This window comes from Cricetulus griseus (assembly GCF_003668045.3).
Source record: "Cricetulus griseus strain 17A/GY chromosome 1 unlocalized genomic scaffold, alternate assembly CriGri-PICRH-1.0 chr1_1, whole genome shotgun sequence".
Classification (NCBI taxonomy): domain Eukaryota; kingdom Metazoa; phylum Chordata; class Mammalia; order Rodentia; family Cricetidae; genus Cricetulus; species Cricetulus griseus.
The window spans coordinates 62,154,963-62,175,647 of NW_023276807.1; the positions used below are offsets into that span (position 1 = coordinate 62,154,963).

Sequence of the window (20,685 nt, forward strand, 5' to 3'; positions counted from 1 at the left end):
AGGGTATTTAATAGGGAAAAGCCTTACTTACAGAGCGAACCAGCCAGCCGGTGGTAGTCTGTACAGCAAGAAGCAAAGAGAAACCGAAACCGAAAACGCAGTCCCCCTACTCACTCTGACCACGCCCTCACAAGCCCTCAGGTACTCTTGTAGCCAGCCCCTAAGAAGGCGTGGCTACAGCTTCCCCTACAATTCCCCTTTTAGTCTAAAAGAGGATTAAAACTTAACAGTATAAAGGTAAAATATAAGAAGATAACTATCTATTTTAACTAAACCCTAAAGTCATAAACAATAGGAAGCTATTCCTAACTAGGTATATACACTATCCTAAGTGACAACAATGGGGAAAGGGGGCGTAGCATTTTCCAAGTTACTTCCTGCTGAAATGGGACGATGATAGTCATGTGGGGTCCTGTAGAAAGAAAATGTTAGTATCCAGTCCATGTTAGATGGGATTCACTTGATTGAAGATCTCGCTTGAAATCCTCAACTTGATTGAAGTCAGTACCCGAACCTCTGGCCAGAGTGTCAGTTGAAATGGAGCAAGTTGGATCCAGTGCAGTCGAGGAGATGTGGCCCATTTTCTTTCCAGGGTGTCCAGGGATTGCTGTCAGGCAGGTCTTCATTGGCTGTGTGGGACTCAAACATAAACAGTTAGCAGAGAAATGTTTGCTTGTGTATGTACACATGCTAGGGAATGCAACCATGAGAGCATAACAATTATGAAAGGGTGTACACCTTGAGAGAAAGATCCAAGAAAAGACAAAGACAGTCCCCAAATTCTTCTTTTATTCTGTATTACATCAATTGGCTTCTTGATACAATACAGAAACACTAAAGCTTAGTTAAATAATGTGCTTGGATTTTAGAGGAGGAAAGCCAAATCCACCTCTAAGTCCAGCATTGGTTTAATTGAATAGGGACTAGGAAATAAAGAGAAATAGAGTTTTTTGAGAGACAGCTGTAAAGTTTACCGTATGGCACATTCCTTCTATTTGATGGTTATAGCTACCTTTTCTTCTTAAGTATCTACCCATGCAGTGTCCTTTGCCTTCTGAAGATGAGTTTTCCTGTGAAGATAAAAGCAAAACACTTCCCTTTCCTTTGGGAGGTTTCTATTTAGTTTATAAGATATACCTTAGTAGAATACCTGTCATTTGTCCTTGTCGAGAGGTTTTTCCTTTTCCAGTCGAATCTTGATCAACTTTGATGGTATCCAAAGTGTTTCTTCTCCTGTAGAAACCAATGCAAAACCCCTACCCCAACGTAATACATGTCCTGGTTTCCATGCAGAGGTTAGTACATCTTTGAAGTATACTGGCTGATTGAGTTCAGCAGTTTTTTCCGTAGTCCAGTGTCTTTCTGCAGCTGTTTGTCCTTTTTCATTGGCATTAAGAAAGTTTAGTGTTAATAAAGCATTATGCAACCTATGTTTGGGGGGTTTAGTCTTCCAAGCTTGTTTGTTGAGCATCTCCTTAAGTGTTCTATTAGATCTCTCAACCACTGCTTGTCCTGTAGGATTGTGTGGTATACCAGTAACATGCTTTATGTTATAATATTTGAAAAATTGTTCCAATTTCGTAGAGACATATGCTGGAGCATTGTCAGTTTTTATTTGTGCAGGTATACCCATAACTGCCATCACCTCTAGCAGGTGTATAATAACAGAATCAGCTTTTTCAGAGTTAAGAGCAGTAGCCCATTGGAACCCTGAGAATGTGTCTATGGTATGATGCACATATTTCAAATTTCCAAACTCTGCAAAGTGAAAGACATCCATCTGCCAAACCTCATTTCTCCGAATGCCCTTAGGATTACAACCTGCTGGCAATGGAGTTTGATTATAAAAGGAACAAGTAGGACAGTTTTTCACTATCTCCTTGGCTTGTTGCCAAGTGATAGAGAAGTCCTTTTTCAAACCTTTGCTATTTACATGATGTTTCTTATGAAATTCTGAGGCTTCTAGCACACTTCCAATTAATAAACGATCAATCTCATCATTGCCTTGTGCTAGTGGGCCAGGCAGACCCGTATGGGATCTGATATGTGTAATATACATAGGATTACTTCTGTTTCTGATAGTTTCCTGTAATTGTAAAAACAGAGAAGTTAATTCTGTATTATCAGGAACAAATTCTGCAGTCTCAATATGTAACACGACTCTCTCTGCATACTGAGAATCAGTAACTATATTAAGAGGTTCTGTAAAATCCTTAAGTACCATGAGAATTGCATATAATTCTGCCTTCTGTACAGATGTATATGGACTTTGAACTACTTTACTTACCTCACCTGCTTTATAACCTGCCTTACCTGATTTGTTGGCATCAGTGTAGAAGGTAAGAACTCCAGAAATGGGAGTTTGTCTTACAATACGTGGAAGAATCCAGACTGTCTTTTTTATGAATTTAATTCTGTCAGTTTTGGGATAGTTGTTGCTAATTGTTCCCAAAAAGTCAGTAAGAGCTATTTGCCAATATTCATTATCTTTCCATAAGGAAGAAATTTCTTCATTAGTTAAAGGTACTATAATTTCTGCTGGATCTTTTCCAGTCAGCTGGCGAAGTCTTAATTTACCCTTTAAAATCAAATCAGAAATCTTTTCTATATATGTCTTTAACTTTTTATTCTGTTTATGTGGCAGAAATATCCATTCCAATATAGTGTCTTCCCTCTGCATCAGAATTCCAGAAGGGTATTCTCTGGATGGCAAGATAACCAGAATACAGTCTAAATTAAGGTTTATCCGATCTACATGTGCATTCAATATTCTGTTTTCTACCCATTGTAACTCTTTTTCTGCCTCATCAGATAATATTCTAGGACTGTTTAGGTCCTTATCACCTTTAAGGGCCATTTTTAAATGCTTTAAGTCATGTCCTTCTACACCAATAATTGTCTGTAATTGAGAAATTTCCCCTAATAATTTCTGAAGAGAATTAAGAGTTTGATACCGATCTCTCCTAATTTGTACCTTTTGAGGTCTGATTCTCTGTAAGTCTATCTTGTAACCTAAATAGTTAATAGAATTTCCTCTTTGTATCTTTTCTGGTGCAATCTGTAATCCCCAACGAGGCAGAACTTCCTTCACCATTTCAAACATACGTTCCAAAGTTTCCTTATTAGAATCTGATAAAAGAATATCATCCATGTAATGATAAACAAGAGATTGTGGAAATTTCTTACGAATTATTCCCAAAGGTTGCTGTACAAAGTGTTGACACAAAGTAGGGCTATTTAGCATTCCTTGTGGCAAAACCCTCCATTGATATCTCCTAACTGGCTGTGAATTATTAAGAGTTGGTACAGTAAATGCAAATTTTTCTCTATCATTTTCCTGTAACGGTATTGTGAAAAAACAGTCTTTTAGATCAATGACTATGATAGGCCATCCTTTAGGTATTAAGGAAGGGTAGTCCCAGCTACTCGGGAGGCTGAGACAGGAGGATCGCTTGAGTCCAGGAGTTCTGGGCTGTAGTGCGCTATGCCGATCGGATGTCCGCACTAAGTTCGGCATCAATATGGTGACCTCCCGGGAGCGGGGAGCCACCAGGTTGCCTAAGAAGGCGTGGCTACAGCTTCCCCTACAATTGTTCCTGGCAGCTTAGCCACAGCCCAGTCCTCCAGCCCCAACAGTGGTTCTAAGAGCTTTTCAGTGTCCCTTTAAGAAACTCTGCTCTTACATGTTTGGCAGAACCATGTACTTAATTTATTAAGTACATTTATAAATAATACCCTTCATAACATTCTAGGAAATCTGCTCATAGATTTGCAATGGGAATTCTATGCAAAATAAGGTATTTTTTAAATGGTACAATAACTGAATACTTAGAGCCCAGCTAAGGCCATAAACCAGGTGGACAGTTGCACTTCCCTGGACTTAGGTCAGATGCGGTCTGGGGAGCCAGAGTTGGAAAACCCCAGGAAGAGGTGCACAATTGGAAACACTGTCTAGTTAGACAGCCTCAGGGAGGAAGGTCTAAATACAGAGAGATGGATGAGAAAGTAACTGCCACTGCTGCTTCCATCACTGCAGTTCACCGTCAGGCCAGAAGACAATCCCCAAGTACTGTAAAGGGAAACAGTTAAACACAAAGGAACCACAACAGCCGAGAGCCAGAGTCACCTGTTTGGGTTGCTGGGTGTCTCCTAGGCTTTCTGAACCCATCTAACCCAGGAAGTCCTGGTGGGGGCTGCCTTGCCAGGAGTCCTGAGTCCTGAGTCCTGAGAATCAGATCAGGCTTGACAAGAGATGCCTATTTCCATTATCCAGGCAGAAAAACAAAATCCAGCTGGAGCTGTAGTGTGCCCATAGGACTTGGACTCTTCTCAGGGTGAATAACATGAGGTGTCATTAGAAATTCACTGTGGTTTGCAACGCCTCCCTTTAGCTCATTTATGAGGTTATGCAACCAGTGTTCCTATAAAAAAAAAAAAAAAAACAAGCTCATTCAGGTTTCCGGAAGCATCTGTCAGCTCGGCTACCTGGGACTCTTTCGTCCTCTGTGCACTCTGGACACTGGCTGCCACCGCCATGAAAACTCATTACTTTCTCCTGGTGATAGTTTTTCTCTTCTCCCAGATGGATCCAGGTAAGTTTTGGGAATCTGTTGATGGCTCTGACTGGGACTGGGGACACAGAGGCTAAGGGGGAACAAGTAATAGCTACCTCCTGATTTTGCAAGCCTAGTGACAGGGCAGCATCTTGAGTTGCCTGTGGTCAACAGCCCTAGGAAGCAGTAGTAAAATGAGCATTATAGGGATTGACAGTGAGCAATGGGTTTCTCCAAGCCATGATGCTTGTCCCTAGCAGCTGGGACAGGTCTTGTGTGGGAGTCTGCTTTGCCTGTGTGAGATTCTTCACACTGAGAGACAAGCTTTTTGACATGCTGGCCTCAACTGGGTCCCTGGGTGGAGCATCCCTGAGTGTCCTGCTGCAGGCAAAGTGCCACTGCCCCTTAGCTAGGCCAGCTCAGCCAGTTGTAAATGCCTGGAAACACCAGGTAATCAGTCAAGAGATAGCAGGTGACCTTTCACCTTCCCAGCAGTCACATTCTTCTGGTAAGGAGATTTTACCAGTCAAAAGGAAGGACTTCGAATCTGCCTGGACTGTCTGGGCCGAAGCAGCCTGTACCTGAAGGGGGGGACAGGAGGACCCTGACATGGGGAACAGGAGGACCCTGAAGTAGTGATTAAGGACATATTTTCCCTAAAGCCTTCTCTCAGGGTGACATTGACAAAGTCTTGTATTTCTGACCTTTATTTCGATATTTGTATCAGGAGGGTCCTGATGTTTGTTGTGAGGTCCTCTGAAAACCTGCCTTGTTTTGCTCCTGGCTATCATGCTAGCCTCTGGAGGTGTTTGGTTTTCTCAAGTGAAATCTGGATCCAGGTGCATTCTCAACACATTGCTTTTCATGGGGAGGTAATGGCCCATCTGAGAAGTAAAGGAATGCATTTAATAAGTTACACATTTTTAGGGTCTAGAAAATGCCAGCACATGCCAACTGCACAGTGAATGCTATTTGATACACCTGACTTGGCATGCATTTGTGGTGGGGTGGGAATGCTTTCACTGAGTAAGAAGGAGAAATTTCCTTCTTGTGGCCCAAATTCAAGAAAATTTAAAAGCAATATTTTTTTTTAGAATGGAGACATATTCTTGTCTAGTACTCTAAATGTGATGCTAGGCAACTCATTCAAACCATAGAAACAGGACCACTTCTTAAGGGGGATAGACTCAGCCACATTTCCTGATCCTCCATTATAAGAATGAATCCAGGCATACTTACCAGGATTGCTAGAAACTCCTAGGTAAACCCATTCCACTGCACTCTTTTAGGATACAAATAACTTCTCTGTATAATCTGCCTGTATAAGAATTCTCCCACCACTTCTCTGGAAATAACCAAGAGAAGAATCTATCTTACCCCCAAAGCCGATATGATGATGTTCAGATCACCCAAAGGGCCAAGGAGCACCACTGAGGAGCTCCTGCTTACTGCAAGGTTCTATTTGACCAAAGAAAGAATGATGTCTAGTAAATGTGTTTTCCTCTCGGATTGATATTCTGGTCTGGCCCTTATGCTGTTTATGGGGAGGAAGAATAAAACTTCCCAGGCATCTTTGTGTTAACATGCAGGCCCCTGAGTCTCCCGAGCCAGGCTGCAGGTGGACCTTATGTGTGTTTGGCTTAGGTTTTGGGGTGTGAATTTTGAGAGCTCTTGTTTGGCTTTGTTTGGCTGTAGTCATAGATTATAGGTAAAAAATCATGTAGGTTTGTAACACACCAAATGCTGTTTGGGGGAATGCATACACTATGAAACAGTTATGTCTAGCCAGCTACTGTACCCATCACCTTGTGCATTCGTTGTCATTGTCAATGTCATTGCTTTGTTCCTTCCATCTATACTGTCTCTAGACCTGCACTGCCTATGGAACTAGGTTTAGTGTGGAAGGTGCTAGGTTCTGTTTCTAGAAGGTTGTATGGCCCTGGCCTGCTTTCATGTCCCATCTGAGCCCTCACAAGCATCATCCCCATCACTCATTTCTGTCAGAGTCCTTATACCTTCCCTCATCCAGTGGTCCACAGGACCCTCAAGTTGGCCAGCTTGTTATTTTGAGAGATAAAGAAATGGACTCCCACTATCTCCCTGTAAAGTCTATGAAAACAGAATGAGGTTAACATAACAAGACCTCAGCCTCAGTCTTTGGAAAGGAAGGATGACTGAGGCTGCCACTGAGCAAATACTTAGGGAGAAACAAACATGTACAGATATTGCCAGGAGGAGGAAGAAGAGCCAGGGAAAGAGAGGTCTCCAACTGTCTATAAGCCTTAAACTTCAGATGAAAACATAACACAAAAAGCTGATTTTGTACCCATAATCAAGTGGGTAACTCTATCTACCCTGAGAAATGCTGCTGGGTTCAGCTACCAAGAGACCTTGAAAGAAGGAGATAACCTCTTCTGAGACATCAAGAAAGATTTCTCTAAAGAGGTTGAGATGGAAGGAGAAGCAGAAGTGAGCATCCTGTTCAAAAACATTACTTCTTTCTCAACAGTTAAATATGCCACATAAAATTTAGACTACTTCCGGGCAGTGGTGATGCACGCCTTTAATCACAGCACTCAGGAGGCAGAGGCAGGTGGATCTCTGGGAGTTTGAGACCAGTGAGTTCCAGGACAGGCTCTAAAGCTACAGAGAAACATTATCTTGAAAAAATCTGATTATCCAAAAATGGGGGCTGGAGAGATGGCCCAGAGGTTAAGAGCACTGGCTGATCTTCCAAAGGACCTGGTTTCAATTCCAAGCACCCACATGATAGCTTACAACTGTCTGCAATTCCAGTTCCTGGTGATCTGACACTCTCATACAAACATACATGCAGGCAAAACCCCAAAGCACATTAAATAAATAAATCTTTTTTTTAATGTAGACTCCTGTCTTGTTACAAACACAGAAGATGTGGCTATCTTCTCTTTATCACAGTGGAATGTGATTGATTAGGGACTGTTACTCTACACAGAGGTTCCTTACCCCAAGTCTCTGCAGACTCTATCACAAACTATCACTTTCCTTCAAACTACTGGACACATAACTTTGAGGTTCCTGGCTGCTGAGGACATTGTATGTGACAGGCAAGAGGATAGATGGCATGTGTAAAAACACAGAGAGAAATAAATCAATAGGACATTTACATTGAGTCTGGATAATATTCCCAAGGGGAACATAGAATCAATATCTACATTTTATGGGTAGACAACAGTAGGTCAGGGGTTCATTCCCAGACCTCAGCTCTCCTGTGACTTTATGGGGACTCACAAGGCTTGGCAGTGTAGCAGGGCTATGTAAGGAAACACTGAGAGATGGGGTAGAAATCCTATGAGAAAACCCAGGGAGGGTCAGGGCCAGAGGAAGATGTTTTCTGAGACAGAACATGACTGGTATGGGTTGGGACAGGGACAAAATGGGAAGTGGCTTTCTGAGACACTGACCTGTCTAGAGACTGGCTACAGACCAATCCCAGTTGGTGTGAGACAGTCACTAAGAACTCCCACCATCAAAGCCATGTCTCCTCCTAGTGTACCTGTGACAATTAATCAAAGGTTGGAAAATTAATTCAGCCTACCAATGCAGACATTCACAGCTCCATAAGCTCCTCCTTCCTTCCCCCAAAACTCTAGACACAGCCCTGCTATGTTGGGCCAATTCCTTGTATGAAAGCAGGAAAATGACTCTAGGTATTGTGTAACCCAGTTACCACCCTTTCCTCTCAAGGGTCTCATCCAGAAATCTCCACTCTGATCTGATTGGCCTAATTCTTTCTGCCTCTTCCACTTCCCATAAAAGCTTTCAGTAACAGAAATCCACCTGCAATGGTCTCCATATTCCATCTAGAAACCACACATCCCATTAGCTCAAAGAAGCAGCCATGCAGCCTCCACATGTGGTTAGAAAGGGCCCCTAGTTAGCAGGATGTGGGATTCAACAGACATACTCCAAAGCAGTAACAAAACAATGCCATAGGTTTCACTTTACAGCTATAGGGACAGCTTTGCAAGTGTCATCTGAGTGTCCCAGAATGTCCTCCACATGAGGACTATGCCAGGCCTGCTCTACACATCTTTTTATGACTCAGACAGGTTGATGACAAGAACACACAGCCATTCAGATCCCCAACCCTGTATTTTTTCACTCACTTCCCAAGATCCCTGAAGAGATCAGCAGTCACACAGTCACTCTCAAGAAGAGCCTAGATGGACAGTATGTTCACACTCCATGAAGTTGGAGAGAGGTGCTAGTGAGGACTGGAGCCTGCCTCAGTTTCCCGCTGCACAGAGGTATTGGGAGCTACTCAAATTCAGAAGAGAGACTGATTTATGTCTCAGCTGGTTTGCACTTCTGTTGCTTTTTCTGGGAGTGGCGAATGTATCTGATTTCCCTCCTCTTCTACTGCCTCCACTCATGACTACACAAACACCTCACCTCCAAGTCAACATCGACTTTCATTTTAACACCTCCAGCTGGAGGAACCTGCTTCTTCCTGGGCCCCTCCCCAGTGTACTGGCAGTAAATTTCCTTGTCCTGACCTGGAGTAAGGCTTTCTCCCAACAGCAAGATAGCAAGGACTCTGACAGTCTACTTTATTGCCTGTGCTTCTTTCTCTGCTCATGGTCAGCCCTCGGTGGGGTTGTGCAATCACCAGTAGGAAAATCTACATGGCTCCACTGAATCTGAGTTTCACTTTCATGTTTAGCATCTAATCTCTGTGACATGGCCCCAACTTCTCTCTCTGTCTATCCCCCCATCTCTCTCTCTCTCTCTCTCTCTCTCTCTCTCTCTCTCTCTCTCTCTCTCTGTGTGTGTGTGTGTGTGTGTGTGTGTGTGTGTGTTTCAACACTAAGTCTACCTGTAGATCTGGTGGGAGAGATGGGTGAATTGGGACCTCAGCTTTTCCCAAACTGTGGTCCTTTGGCAATCCATTCCACTTCAGCCTGAAGGTATTGTACTCTAAAAATTTTTATCTTTTCATCAGAAATTCTTCATTATTCCTTTGCATTTTTTTAAACTTCACATTTTCCTAGAATTACATCATACTACCTCAGAGTCCACCTGTGGAGCACAGGGTGTATTTAAAGCAGAGAAACGGAGGACACAAAATCCCAACACCTGCAGCCTGATCAGCGTGTGTTTATTCTCAGATTTTCATTCCCCCTGCATCTTAGCACCCAGAAGAAAGTTTATTTTCACAGATCTCTATATAAAGATCAAAGATCACACCCAAGTCTTTTAATATATCTTCTTCATTAGTGTTTTTGGTCATTCTTCCTTGAATCTATAAGCCTCTGCCCTGTGCTGTCATGTTTGTCCTCAGTGGCATGAAAGGCCCTTGTCACTTTTTCCTTGTGCAGATTTACTTTGTGATGATTGTTGTAATTTAAGAAAAGCGGTGTGAGAGAGAAAGACACCATGCAACAGGGTTCAAGCAGAAGGATTATTATTATTATTATTATTATTATTATTATTATTATTATTAAGTAAAATGCTCATTAAAAGAAGAAAGGGGAAATGGGAGACTGGCCTCCAGGGACAGGAGCATTAGGAGAGATGAGAGAGGAAAGAGGGGGAGAGGGAGGAAAAGAGGGAGAAAAAGAGAAAGAGAGAGAGAGAGAGAGAGAGAGAGAGAGAGAGAGAGAGGAGATGGGCAGGGCCCTTTTAAAAGGGAATGTAGTGAATGTGCACAGGTTGTGCTCTTAGTGGATGCAGGTGAACTTTTCCTGTCAGAACCCCAAAGACAGGCCGGTACAGATGTCTGAATACTTACAATAATCCCATGGAAACCAACTCTGTCCTGCTCACTGCCACAAACCATTTTTCCTCCCTCCCCCATTCTCCATCACAGTCCTCAAAACATATTTTGTTCTTCATTTCTTAGTAAAGAATCACTTTTGTCATTCCATCAGCCAACACCAATTGTGGTACTTGCCTAGAAAAGCTTCTGGGGTTATAGGGCACTGAGGCAGGATGATGGGAATGCCCATGATTTTAGCTATGGTGTAGTACAGCAGGTAGCACAATCCTGATGCCCAGAAAATGAAACATTGTACCATTTGGGGGATGATTAACTTGACCTAAGTCTCATGGCAGGTGGGAAGGTGGGAATGGAGAGATGTCACTGGAATGTATTATACAAAAATAAGAATTTGTTGAAGAATGTATTAATAATTAAATAATATATACTGGGTAGAGAATTAGAATGTCAGGCATAAAGAGCAAGATTGTACGTCATATTTTCACAAAATTAATTTTTTGTGAATTTATAATAATAAACTTGAAAATTTAAATAAACCAAAAATTGCTATAAAAATCAAATTCATTGACACAAATGCACTATGTGAGTCTCAGCTGACAGTGGAAATGAACCACACTACCTGCTCAGACAACATTGTTTCCAAAGTTCATCACTATGTAGTCATAGCAGATATCATAGGCTGTTGCCTGCCACATGATGCCTAAAGGACATCCTGAGACTCTTAAATGCAGAAATGTGAACTTTATCCCCCAAACTGATATCTAAGAAAATTGCAAAATGGGACATGTCTCTTAACTCACTTTGTTTTGTATAGATATTTTAGTTGGTATAGTTGACTTTTGTATGGTCATATGAAGGTCATTTGAAGGACAGTCCATTTTCTTGAGAGCAGATATGGCAGAAATATCACTTTTGGGACTTGACTGAGTTTAATTTGGTTGTGATGGGATAATGGTCAACTCATTCACTCTCTCTGAGCCTCAGTTTCCCTGTCTGTAAGTTAAGGAAAGCAATGTATTCTTGGATGGCTAGAAAAGCTCAAATTTATTAGTCAACCATGAAAGGAAAGTGAGAAGCCTTAGGATAAGAGAACAGGGAAGATCAGATGATCTGGGCTCCTTGGTTGTTAATTTGAGAGGTGTGGCAATCTATGAGGGGTCATACTGGAGACTTGTTCTAGGACAGAGTGTAACTGGAATACTGAGGTTATACTAGCTATACAAAGAAACTTGTTCTGCTGTGTCATTTCTATACATACAGGCAATGTCCTGTGATTATTCTCAAAGACCATTACTCTTCCTAATCCTTCCTCACCTTTCCCCCTCCTACATTGTCAATAGTACCCCTCTTACTCCCATGATGCCCTCATCCCACATAGAAGAGACAACATTCAATATTTAACCTTTGTAGGACTGGCTTTTCTCATTAACATGACAGACTCTGGCTCCATACACCTGGGTTTTGCTCCAGCACTTCAAAAGAATATATTACTATAAAGTTGGGCTACTTTATAGCTTATAGTTCCTAGAACAAATTGTAAATGTGTAGCCAAATCTGGATACACAGTGTTCATAAATGTTTAACATGACCATGTTTGGCTCTATACACCCTGGGTTTTGCTCCAGCACTTCAAAAGAATATATTTCTATAAAGGTGGGTTACTTTATAATTTATAGTTCCTAGAATAAATTGTAGATGTGTAGCCAAATCTGGATACACACTGTTCAATAATGTTTAACATATATAGATGAAAGATTTCTGACACAGGACTGGATCATACTACTAAGACATACTTGGAGTATTTATCTAGTCTATCAGACATCAAGAGAAATCACAGATAAAATACTCTCCAGAGAGCAGAAACATCTCTGTCCTTAAAACATGTGTAGAAAGTGTAATCTCATAAATATAACAGCAAATTACTATGGAGTTCAATAATTTTGATGATGTAAAATGAACAAAAAATAACTTTTTGAGAAAACTAAAACAAAAAAAACCCTGACACTAAGCTCATAATCCTTTATACCCTTAATATAAGGGATGATTATAGGTAGAAGGGAGGGGGAACAGGAGGAGAGGAGGGAGGAAAAAATAGAGAAATAAAAATAAAAAAGAGATGATTAAAACTAATGAGATAATCAGTTCCTGCCTTTTCAAACTAGTGCGTATTAAATATATAACACAATGGGGTTCATATTACATTTTCCTTCATGAATATCATGAACTTCGATCAAATTCATCCCTTTATCACCCCATCCTTACCCCCCTTTCCCATATAATATTCCTAATCCACTTTATTCTTCACACACTCATTTATGTTTCCAGGTTATATGTAGGAGAGAACACCCATGATACTTGACTCTCTGAGACTGGCTTATTCCTCTCACTCTGGTGCTCATTACTTCTACCTTTCTCCTTATGGTGCTTTCCATTGTGGCAGAAGACAACTCCACTGTGTATACTCACCTGTTTAAGGATATCTAAGATGGTTCCATGCCTTGGCTACTGTGAATAGTGCCTGAAGTAGCATGGATCTTCAGGTACCTCTGTTGTGTGCTAACTTATATGCTACAGGTGTATACCCAGGGTTAGCTAGTGTTATAGCATCACACAGTAGTTCTAGCATTACTTTATGAGGCTATTCCATACTGATTGTCACAGTGGCTGCACTACTTTACATTCTCTCTGGAAATGCATGTTCTTCCTCTTTTCCTGTATCCTCCTGAGCATTGCTTAGGAATTGTTTTTGTTTTGGGGGGCTTTTTGGTTTTTTTTTTTTTTTTTACAAAAGTCAATTTGTTTGTGAAATCTCAGTGTTTTTATTTCCCTAGTTAATGAAGAAGTTTAGCGTGTGTGTGTGTGTGTGTGTGTGTGTGTGTGTGTGTGTGTGTGTGTGTGTGTGTGTGTGTAATCATTGGTATTTTGTCTGTTTTCATTTGAAAAGAATCTGTGTAATTCATTTATTCATTTATTTACTGTCATTTTCTCTTTTGGCATTTAGCATTTGGTGTTGAATTGGATGTCACATTTTCAGGGTATTTGTCCTCTGCCAAATGAACAGTGTGTTTCTCTGATTCAGCAGCTATCTCTTAATTCTGTTGCTTTCTCTGCCATGCCAAAGCTTTGCAATTGCATGAAATCCTACTTAGCAACCAGGGCTGTTATTTCCCAAGCTGCTGGTGTCTCCATTGGTTTGCTTTTGGGACCAAATATACAGAATGAACAGAGTGAAAGGAAGAAATACTCATTATGACTGAGAGTTTCAGAGGATTCAACCCATGGTGGCTGGGCCCCACACACTTCTGAAGAACACAGTGGTGGGGGAGCATGTGGTGATGAAGCGCCTTTGCATCATGGTAGGTCCGAGAGACAGACAGGAGGGGGCAGGGAGATGATGCCAACTCTCCCCTGTGACCCACTTCCCTCCAGATACATCTAATCTTCTAACGATTCCAGAATTCCAAATCAACCATGAACTAGAGAGCAGACCCTTAAACCATGAGCCTTTTGATGGACATTTGGTAGCCAAATATCAATAAGTACTGTTCGGAAAGTCCTTGCCTTTTCTCTTTACATGATTCCCTTATGTTGATGGAGTCACTTTAAAGCTTTAAGTCTACTATAAAGGTCTTTGGTACAATTCATATCAATTTTTGTAAAGATTGAACGGCAGAATCAAGTCTTCTGTATGTGGATACTCAGGGTTCTCAGTATCAGTTACTGAAGCTGTGGGTACTGTTTTGTCACAGTGACAGAAAAGTAACCAAGACATCAGGCCTTCCTCACCACGATGGAATCTATCCCTCTGAAACAATAAGACAAAATAAACCCTTTTCCTTCTTAAATTATTTTTTGCCATGGTCTCTTATCACAGCAACAGACAAGTAACTTACAATGAAGTTGGTACCAGGAAAGTAGAGTTGTTGCTGTGAAGAATAAGACCCGGTCATATTCTGAAGAGTATGGGAGAATTTGAAACTTTAGACTAGAAAAGTCACTGAATTCTGTATACAGAGATAAATGAGCTATTCTAGTGGAATCCTGGGAGAATTCAGAATCCTGGAAAAATTAAACCAATTCAGACAGTAAAGGCCTGGCTCTTGAGGTTTCAAAGAGGAAAATGATTCAAATTGTACCTGAGCTAGAGGTCATTCATAAAAATTTTTCCAAAGAACCTGGTTGCATTCTATCCTAGGCCCAAGAATTTGTGTGAGGCTAAATTAAAAAGTAATGGACTGTGCCAGGCGTTGGTGGCACACTCCTTTAATCCCAGCACTTGGTTGGCAGAGGCAGGCGGATCTTCGTGAGTTTGAGGCCAGCCTGGTCTCCAGAATAAGTGCCAGGATAGGCTCCAAAGCTACACAGAGAAACCCTGTCTCGAAAAACCAAAAAAAAAAAAAAAAGTAATGGACTGATTTGTTGTTGTGAAGGAAATTTCAACGTAGGACAAGGTTGAGTCTGCAGCATGGTTATTAATGATGACAATTATACAGCTCTACAATCAAGGGGCAACAAACATGGTAGGAAGAAATAAAAAGTGTGCATTTTAGGAAGAAAAGGTCACTGGGAAACCTAAGACTTCAATCATACACTGAAAAAGAGCTTGTAATTGTTCAAGAACAGCTGCACAATCTGCATGAGAACAATAGGAAATGTTCTGTGAGGGCGAGGTCACACTAGATGGACCTCCATGTTAAAAGGGTGAGACCACACTCAATGGGCCTCCATGTTAAGAGTGTGAGGCCACACTCAATGGGCCTCCATGCTATTAAAGAGCTATATTCAGAAGCTTCTGCAACTGAGGTCCAAGTGGCTAGGGGCCATCTCAAACTGGAAGCAGAACTTGACAATGTTGTTCGTGTGGTACTTGTTTTGAAGACAAACACTTTGCAAAATGAAGGAGGTCATGGCTTTTCCTCTGCAGTTTCAGAGAACTAAAGAGACCAGGCAATGTGAAGCAGGGCTAGAGTTCCTTCAAGGAATCCCCAAGGGGCCATGGCATGATACTGTCATAGTGAAACCTGGGTTGCAGCTGAGATACCAAGGTGTTTGAGATGCCAGAGCCATGAGATATCTGTCAAGGAGAAGTGTGTACAGGAAATGGGATAAGAAATCAGCCTAAGAGAACTATGTATGCTGCAGGCAGCAAAGCTGGGGGTCAGATCCATCTAAACCTATTGAAGCTGAGGCTTCAGATGCTGTACGTGGACCTACAAAATTTTGTTTTTTCATGATAGCTTTAAGTTTTGCTTTGGTCTAATCTTTCTTGTTATGCCCACATTCCTCCATTTTGTATATATGGCAAGGTATATTCTGTTCAATGTGGAAAGTGTGTGATTTGTTTTGTCATTTTTAAAGAGGTCACAGTTAAGAGATTGGCTTGAGTCTCAGAAGAGACTCTGGGTATTAGAACAGTGTTGGGACTGTGAAAGACTATGAGGACTTTTAAAGTTGGATTAAATGAATTCTCATCATGAGATGACCATGAGCCTTAGGAGGCCATAGGGAGGATGTTATGATTTGAATAAGAAATATTCCCCCATAGGTTCATGAATGGTGTCACAAGTAGATGGCGCTGGTGGGGTGGATTATGGAAGCTTCAAGGGGGAAGCCTTGCTGGATGAAGAAGTCACTGGCTTCTGGGGGTTTATAGACTCACTCCATTTCCTGTTCTTTCTCCCTGCTTCCTGTGTGATGGAATATGATCAGCTGGCTCCCTGCTCCTGACACTATGCTTTTCTTGACTGTTGCCAGGCCTTCCCACTGTCATGGGCTTTATCCCCAATCCCACAGCTATAAACCAAATAAATCCCTTTCTCCTCTAAGTTACTTTTAATCATGATACTTTATCGGTGAAACAGAGAAGTCATTAGTATAAATACTATATTAAATAAGAATGGTGAGAGTACATGCAGTCATCTCATTCCTGCTATTAAAGGAAATGTTATCAACTTTCCCTCATCCAGTATGATGTTGGATATGAGTTTGCCACATCTAAACTTTGTTACTTTGAGGCATGATCCTTCTATTCCTGGTTTCTTCAGGGTTTTAGCACAGGGGATAATAAGCTTCCCAAAGTCATCTATTGTCATGGCCATGAAAAGTTTTTCCCTTCATTATATGTATGAGCTGCACTGTGCCTATTTCACACACGCTGAACCATGCTTGCACACATGGAATGAAATACACTTGATCATTAGGTACTGACTTTTGAGTGTGTTATTGAATTCAGTTTGCAAAGATTTAATTGATGTTCATCAAGGAAATTGGTATATAGTTTCTTTTGTTGTTAAATTTTATCTAATTTTGTACTGGTCTAATAACTACTTTGGATAATCAGTTTGGAAATATTCTTTTCCTTATTTTATGAAATAGTGTGAGGTTATTTAAAGACCTGGTAGAATACTGTGGTAAATTTTTCCATTTTTGAGTTTTTCTTTGTTAACTACACCTTCTGTCTCATTGCTCACTATGGATCTACGTTATCTCAATTCAATGTTTATAGGTCAAATGTGTCTAAGAATATGCCATTTCTTCTACAGTATATAATTCATGTCAGTATAATTTTCCAGGTATTCTGGATTTCAGTGGCCTTCTGGATTTCAGAATTATCTGACATATTATTCCCTCATTCATCTTCAATATTATTGGCTTTCATTTTCACTTTCTTTTACTTCATATTCTAGTTAATGTGGTTATGAATGTCTCTGTCTTGATTATCTTTTCAAAGAAACAATTCTGTTTCATTGATACTTTGCACTGTTTCTTGGCTTAAACTTCATTACTTTCAGCTCTGGCTGCCATTTACTGTTACTAGTTTAATGTGTGGATTGTTGGTAATATTTTTTAATACTGCAAGGTGTGTCATTAGTTTACTTGAGGTCTTTTTTATTGTCAGCACAATAACTACAAATGTCCTTATAATGCCATTGCTATATCCACAGGTTACAGTAACTAGTTGATTCCGTTTCATTTACTTCTATGAAGTTGTTAATTTCTTCTTTCATTTCTCCAGTAACACACTGATTTTTCAAGGGCAAAGTTCATATTTTTCAGTATATTCATGTGCTTGTATCTGTTTTCTTGTGGATAATTCCCAATTTTATTCTAATATTATCTAATGGAAATGCAAAAACATTTCAACATTTATTTTTTAAAACTTGTTTGTATATTTTGGAGCCTTGAGATGGAATAGTATATGGTTGTCTTTACAATCACTGGCTCTGTGTTACAATTACTCTAAAGTTTCTGTGTTCATTTTATCTACTGACAGTAGGGTGCTGATATCATCTGTTAGCACTGAATTTTGGCTCTCCTCTCTCTCTCTCTCTCTCTCTCTCTCTCTCTCTCTCTCTCTCTCTCTCTCTCTCTCTCTCTCCATGCCCAGTAGTGTTTGTTCTATGAAACTAGATCCACCAAAATGATGAATATATATTTAAAATCATGATATCTTTCCTTTACAATTTTTTGAGATCTTCATACATGAGTACTGTATTTGTATCATGTCTAACCCAATCTTTCCACTTCTAACTCTTCCCACATTCCTCCACTCCCTCTCAAATTTATCACCTCTTCTTTGATAGTGTTACATATATATATATATATATATATTATATATATATATATGTAAACACAACCCACTAAGTCCATTTAAAAGTTGCTTATATTCATATGTGTTTAGGGCTGGATGGCTTATCATGGGTTCATCCCTGGAAAAGGACTCACTCTCCCTCTCTCAGCAGCTATTAGTTGTCTATAGCTCTTCATCTGTGCATGGGGACTTACGAGATTTCCACATCCATGTTGTAATGTCAACTGATGTTGCTATTGTACAGGTCTTGTTTAAGCAACTATATTGTTAAGATTTCGAAGGTTTAGGTCACTGTTGTATACTGAATAATCTGTCTTTCAGACAGTATCCAGATCTTTTTGTTCTTACACCCCTCCCATCCCCTTCATGATATCTTCTTGATTGGTTGCTCCCCTTATCATTATATTGTGACATTCTTCATCACTTATGGCTAATTTATGTTTAAAGTCTGCTTTGTTGGGTATGAAAATAGCTACTATTGCTTGGTTTTAGAGCTTTATTTTGGTTACATTTACTTAAAAAATAACTTTGCATCCTCTCACTTTCAATTTCTATGTGTCTTTTCCAGTGCAGTTTGATTTTTAAAGACAACAAACAGCTGAGTCTTGTCTTTAGCCAACAAGTCACCATGTCGTTTATGAAATTAATGACATTTGTGTCTAGGACTATTGTTAGAAGTTTGTGCTGATTCCAATCATTTTTTCCTGGTTGTTTTGAGTACTTGATTTTTCCCCTTTGTTATTCATTGTAGTAATTTGCTGGGTTGTTGAGTTAAAATGTTTGATTCTTTCCTAATTCTCATTTTTTTCCATTTATTAGTCTGATGAAATGTTCCTTTCCCAGAGTTTCATGATTATCACCATCATTATTCATACACCATCTGTGCATAGGATATTCTTAAGTATCTTCCACAATGCTACCAAACTGGTCATGAACTGTTTTAGCTGATAAAGGCCCTGAACATATCTCTAGAGCCCTAAGAATGTAGAAAAATAGCCAATCCACAGCATTTGCCTGATCAATCATAGGGCCTCCTATGCTTATACAGCAGAAAAGATATGTATGGATATGTGTGTTTGTGTAGATACTATTATATGACATAATACATGCAACATTACATAATATATCTATATATTTAATGCATCAATTAATTATTTGACAGTTTTATGCTTTGTGTTTTGATTATGTTCACCCCATTCCCAAAATTCCTCCAAGGTTCACACCCCATTCCATCCTCACCCAACTTTTTTTAAGCATAAATCAAATTAGTATTGCCTACCGTTGAGTGTGTGGCCATCCACTAGGGTATAGTTGATGTACTAGGGGTCACACCCTTAAATAAAGCTAACTTTCCCTCCCTTGAAAGCTTCTTTAGCTAGGGATGAGACTTCATGACCACATCCTCCTGCAAGTTTAAGGCAGAAAAATATGCATATATAATATTTTATTAATTCCTTCAATTAAAACAATGTATTTTAGTTATATTCACCCTCCCACTCTTCCCCCAACTTCTCCTAGATATAACTCTATGTTGTCATCTCTCCCGACTTCTCATCCATGACCCCCTTTTAAATAATGCACTGAATTCAATTCACGGTGACATATACTTATGGTTTGGTACCATCTACTGGAGCATGGTTGACTACCAGGGGCTATACTTTAAAAAATAAATGAATCTTCTTCCCCAGAAGCTATTCACTGTCAACAGTCCCTTGGTTAAGGGTGGGGGCTTGTGAGTCCCCTCTTCATACTGTACTATTTCGGTGTGGCTTCCTTAGTGGCCTCAAGATTAATTTCATAGCAATTGCCTGTAAGAGAGAAATCTCCTGTGTGCTACCAGTTTGTCTGCCTTGCAGTTATCAAATGTTCTCAAATCTTTGGGGTTACAGGTAAAAATCTAAACACATCTGTTCTCCCCCTGTAGGTGCTGGTATTCTCACAAGTCTTGGACGCAGAACAGACCAATACCGATGCCTCCAGCATGGAGGATTCTGTCTCCGCTCCAGTTGCCCTTCCCATACCAGGCAACAGGGAACCTGTAAACCAGATAAGCCCAACTGCTGTAGGAGTTGACAATAATTTGAAGAATGAACATCAAAGACAAGTGAGGGATATACAATTAGTGTTTTAATAAAGAAAATGTTTTCAAAGCATATTTCTATCAGATCAAAATGAATTTCATGTCTCTTTTTAGAAGAAATTTTTAAAAATGTAAGGTTGAATGAAGTACAGGGCTTAGAACAAGAGGTTGGAAAATCCAGAACATCTTCCTGGTCCTGAGTAATGATCACAATTTGAATGATGTCACTTTTATTTCATTTTTATCACCAAACTGCATGCACAAGGAGATCACACAGAACTGGACAGTGAACACAGCTATCAGACCTCCTGGAGCCAAACAGAGGATGACTCTTTTAGGGTCGCCTGTGAGTTCTATGTGGCTGAGACATCTGTCACCCTATTGATACCCAAAGTTGATTCGGCTGATGTGGCTGGCTAAATGGGTGTTCCCCTCCTCCCTCGGGGCTCCATCTGTGACCCTCCCACCCAAGCTTAGCAATTAGTTGAAGAGCAGGACTGGTCTTCAGTCAAGGTTATACGAGTAACTGTGCTCCTCTGCAAGAACCTCCAAACAAGCTCTCAGGCTAGACTCTTATGTCAGACAGACAACCAATGATAGAAATCTACATGTGCAGGTCACATCAGAAAAACACAAGCAGTAAGAAAGGCCGAGATACTATGCATTCCCAAGCCTTCCAGTCTATAGGACCATAGGTCCA

General features: G+C 40.4%; 1 protein-coding gene across 1 annotated transcript; it reads left to right on the forward strand.

The window, feature by feature from the left end:
* The first annotated feature begins 4,534 nt into the window (after positions 1 to 4,534).
* Defb1 (defensin beta 1) lies at positions 4,535 to 19,978 on the forward strand. Its single transcript, XM_027389647.2, has 2 exons — positions 4,535 to 4,592; positions 19,830 to 19,978. Exons 1-2 carry the CDS (start codon positions 4,535 to 4,537, stop codon positions 19,976 to 19,978), a joined length of 207 nt encoding a protein of 68 aa, XP_027245448.1.
* The last annotated feature ends 707 nt before the right edge of the window (positions 19,979 to 20,685 follow it).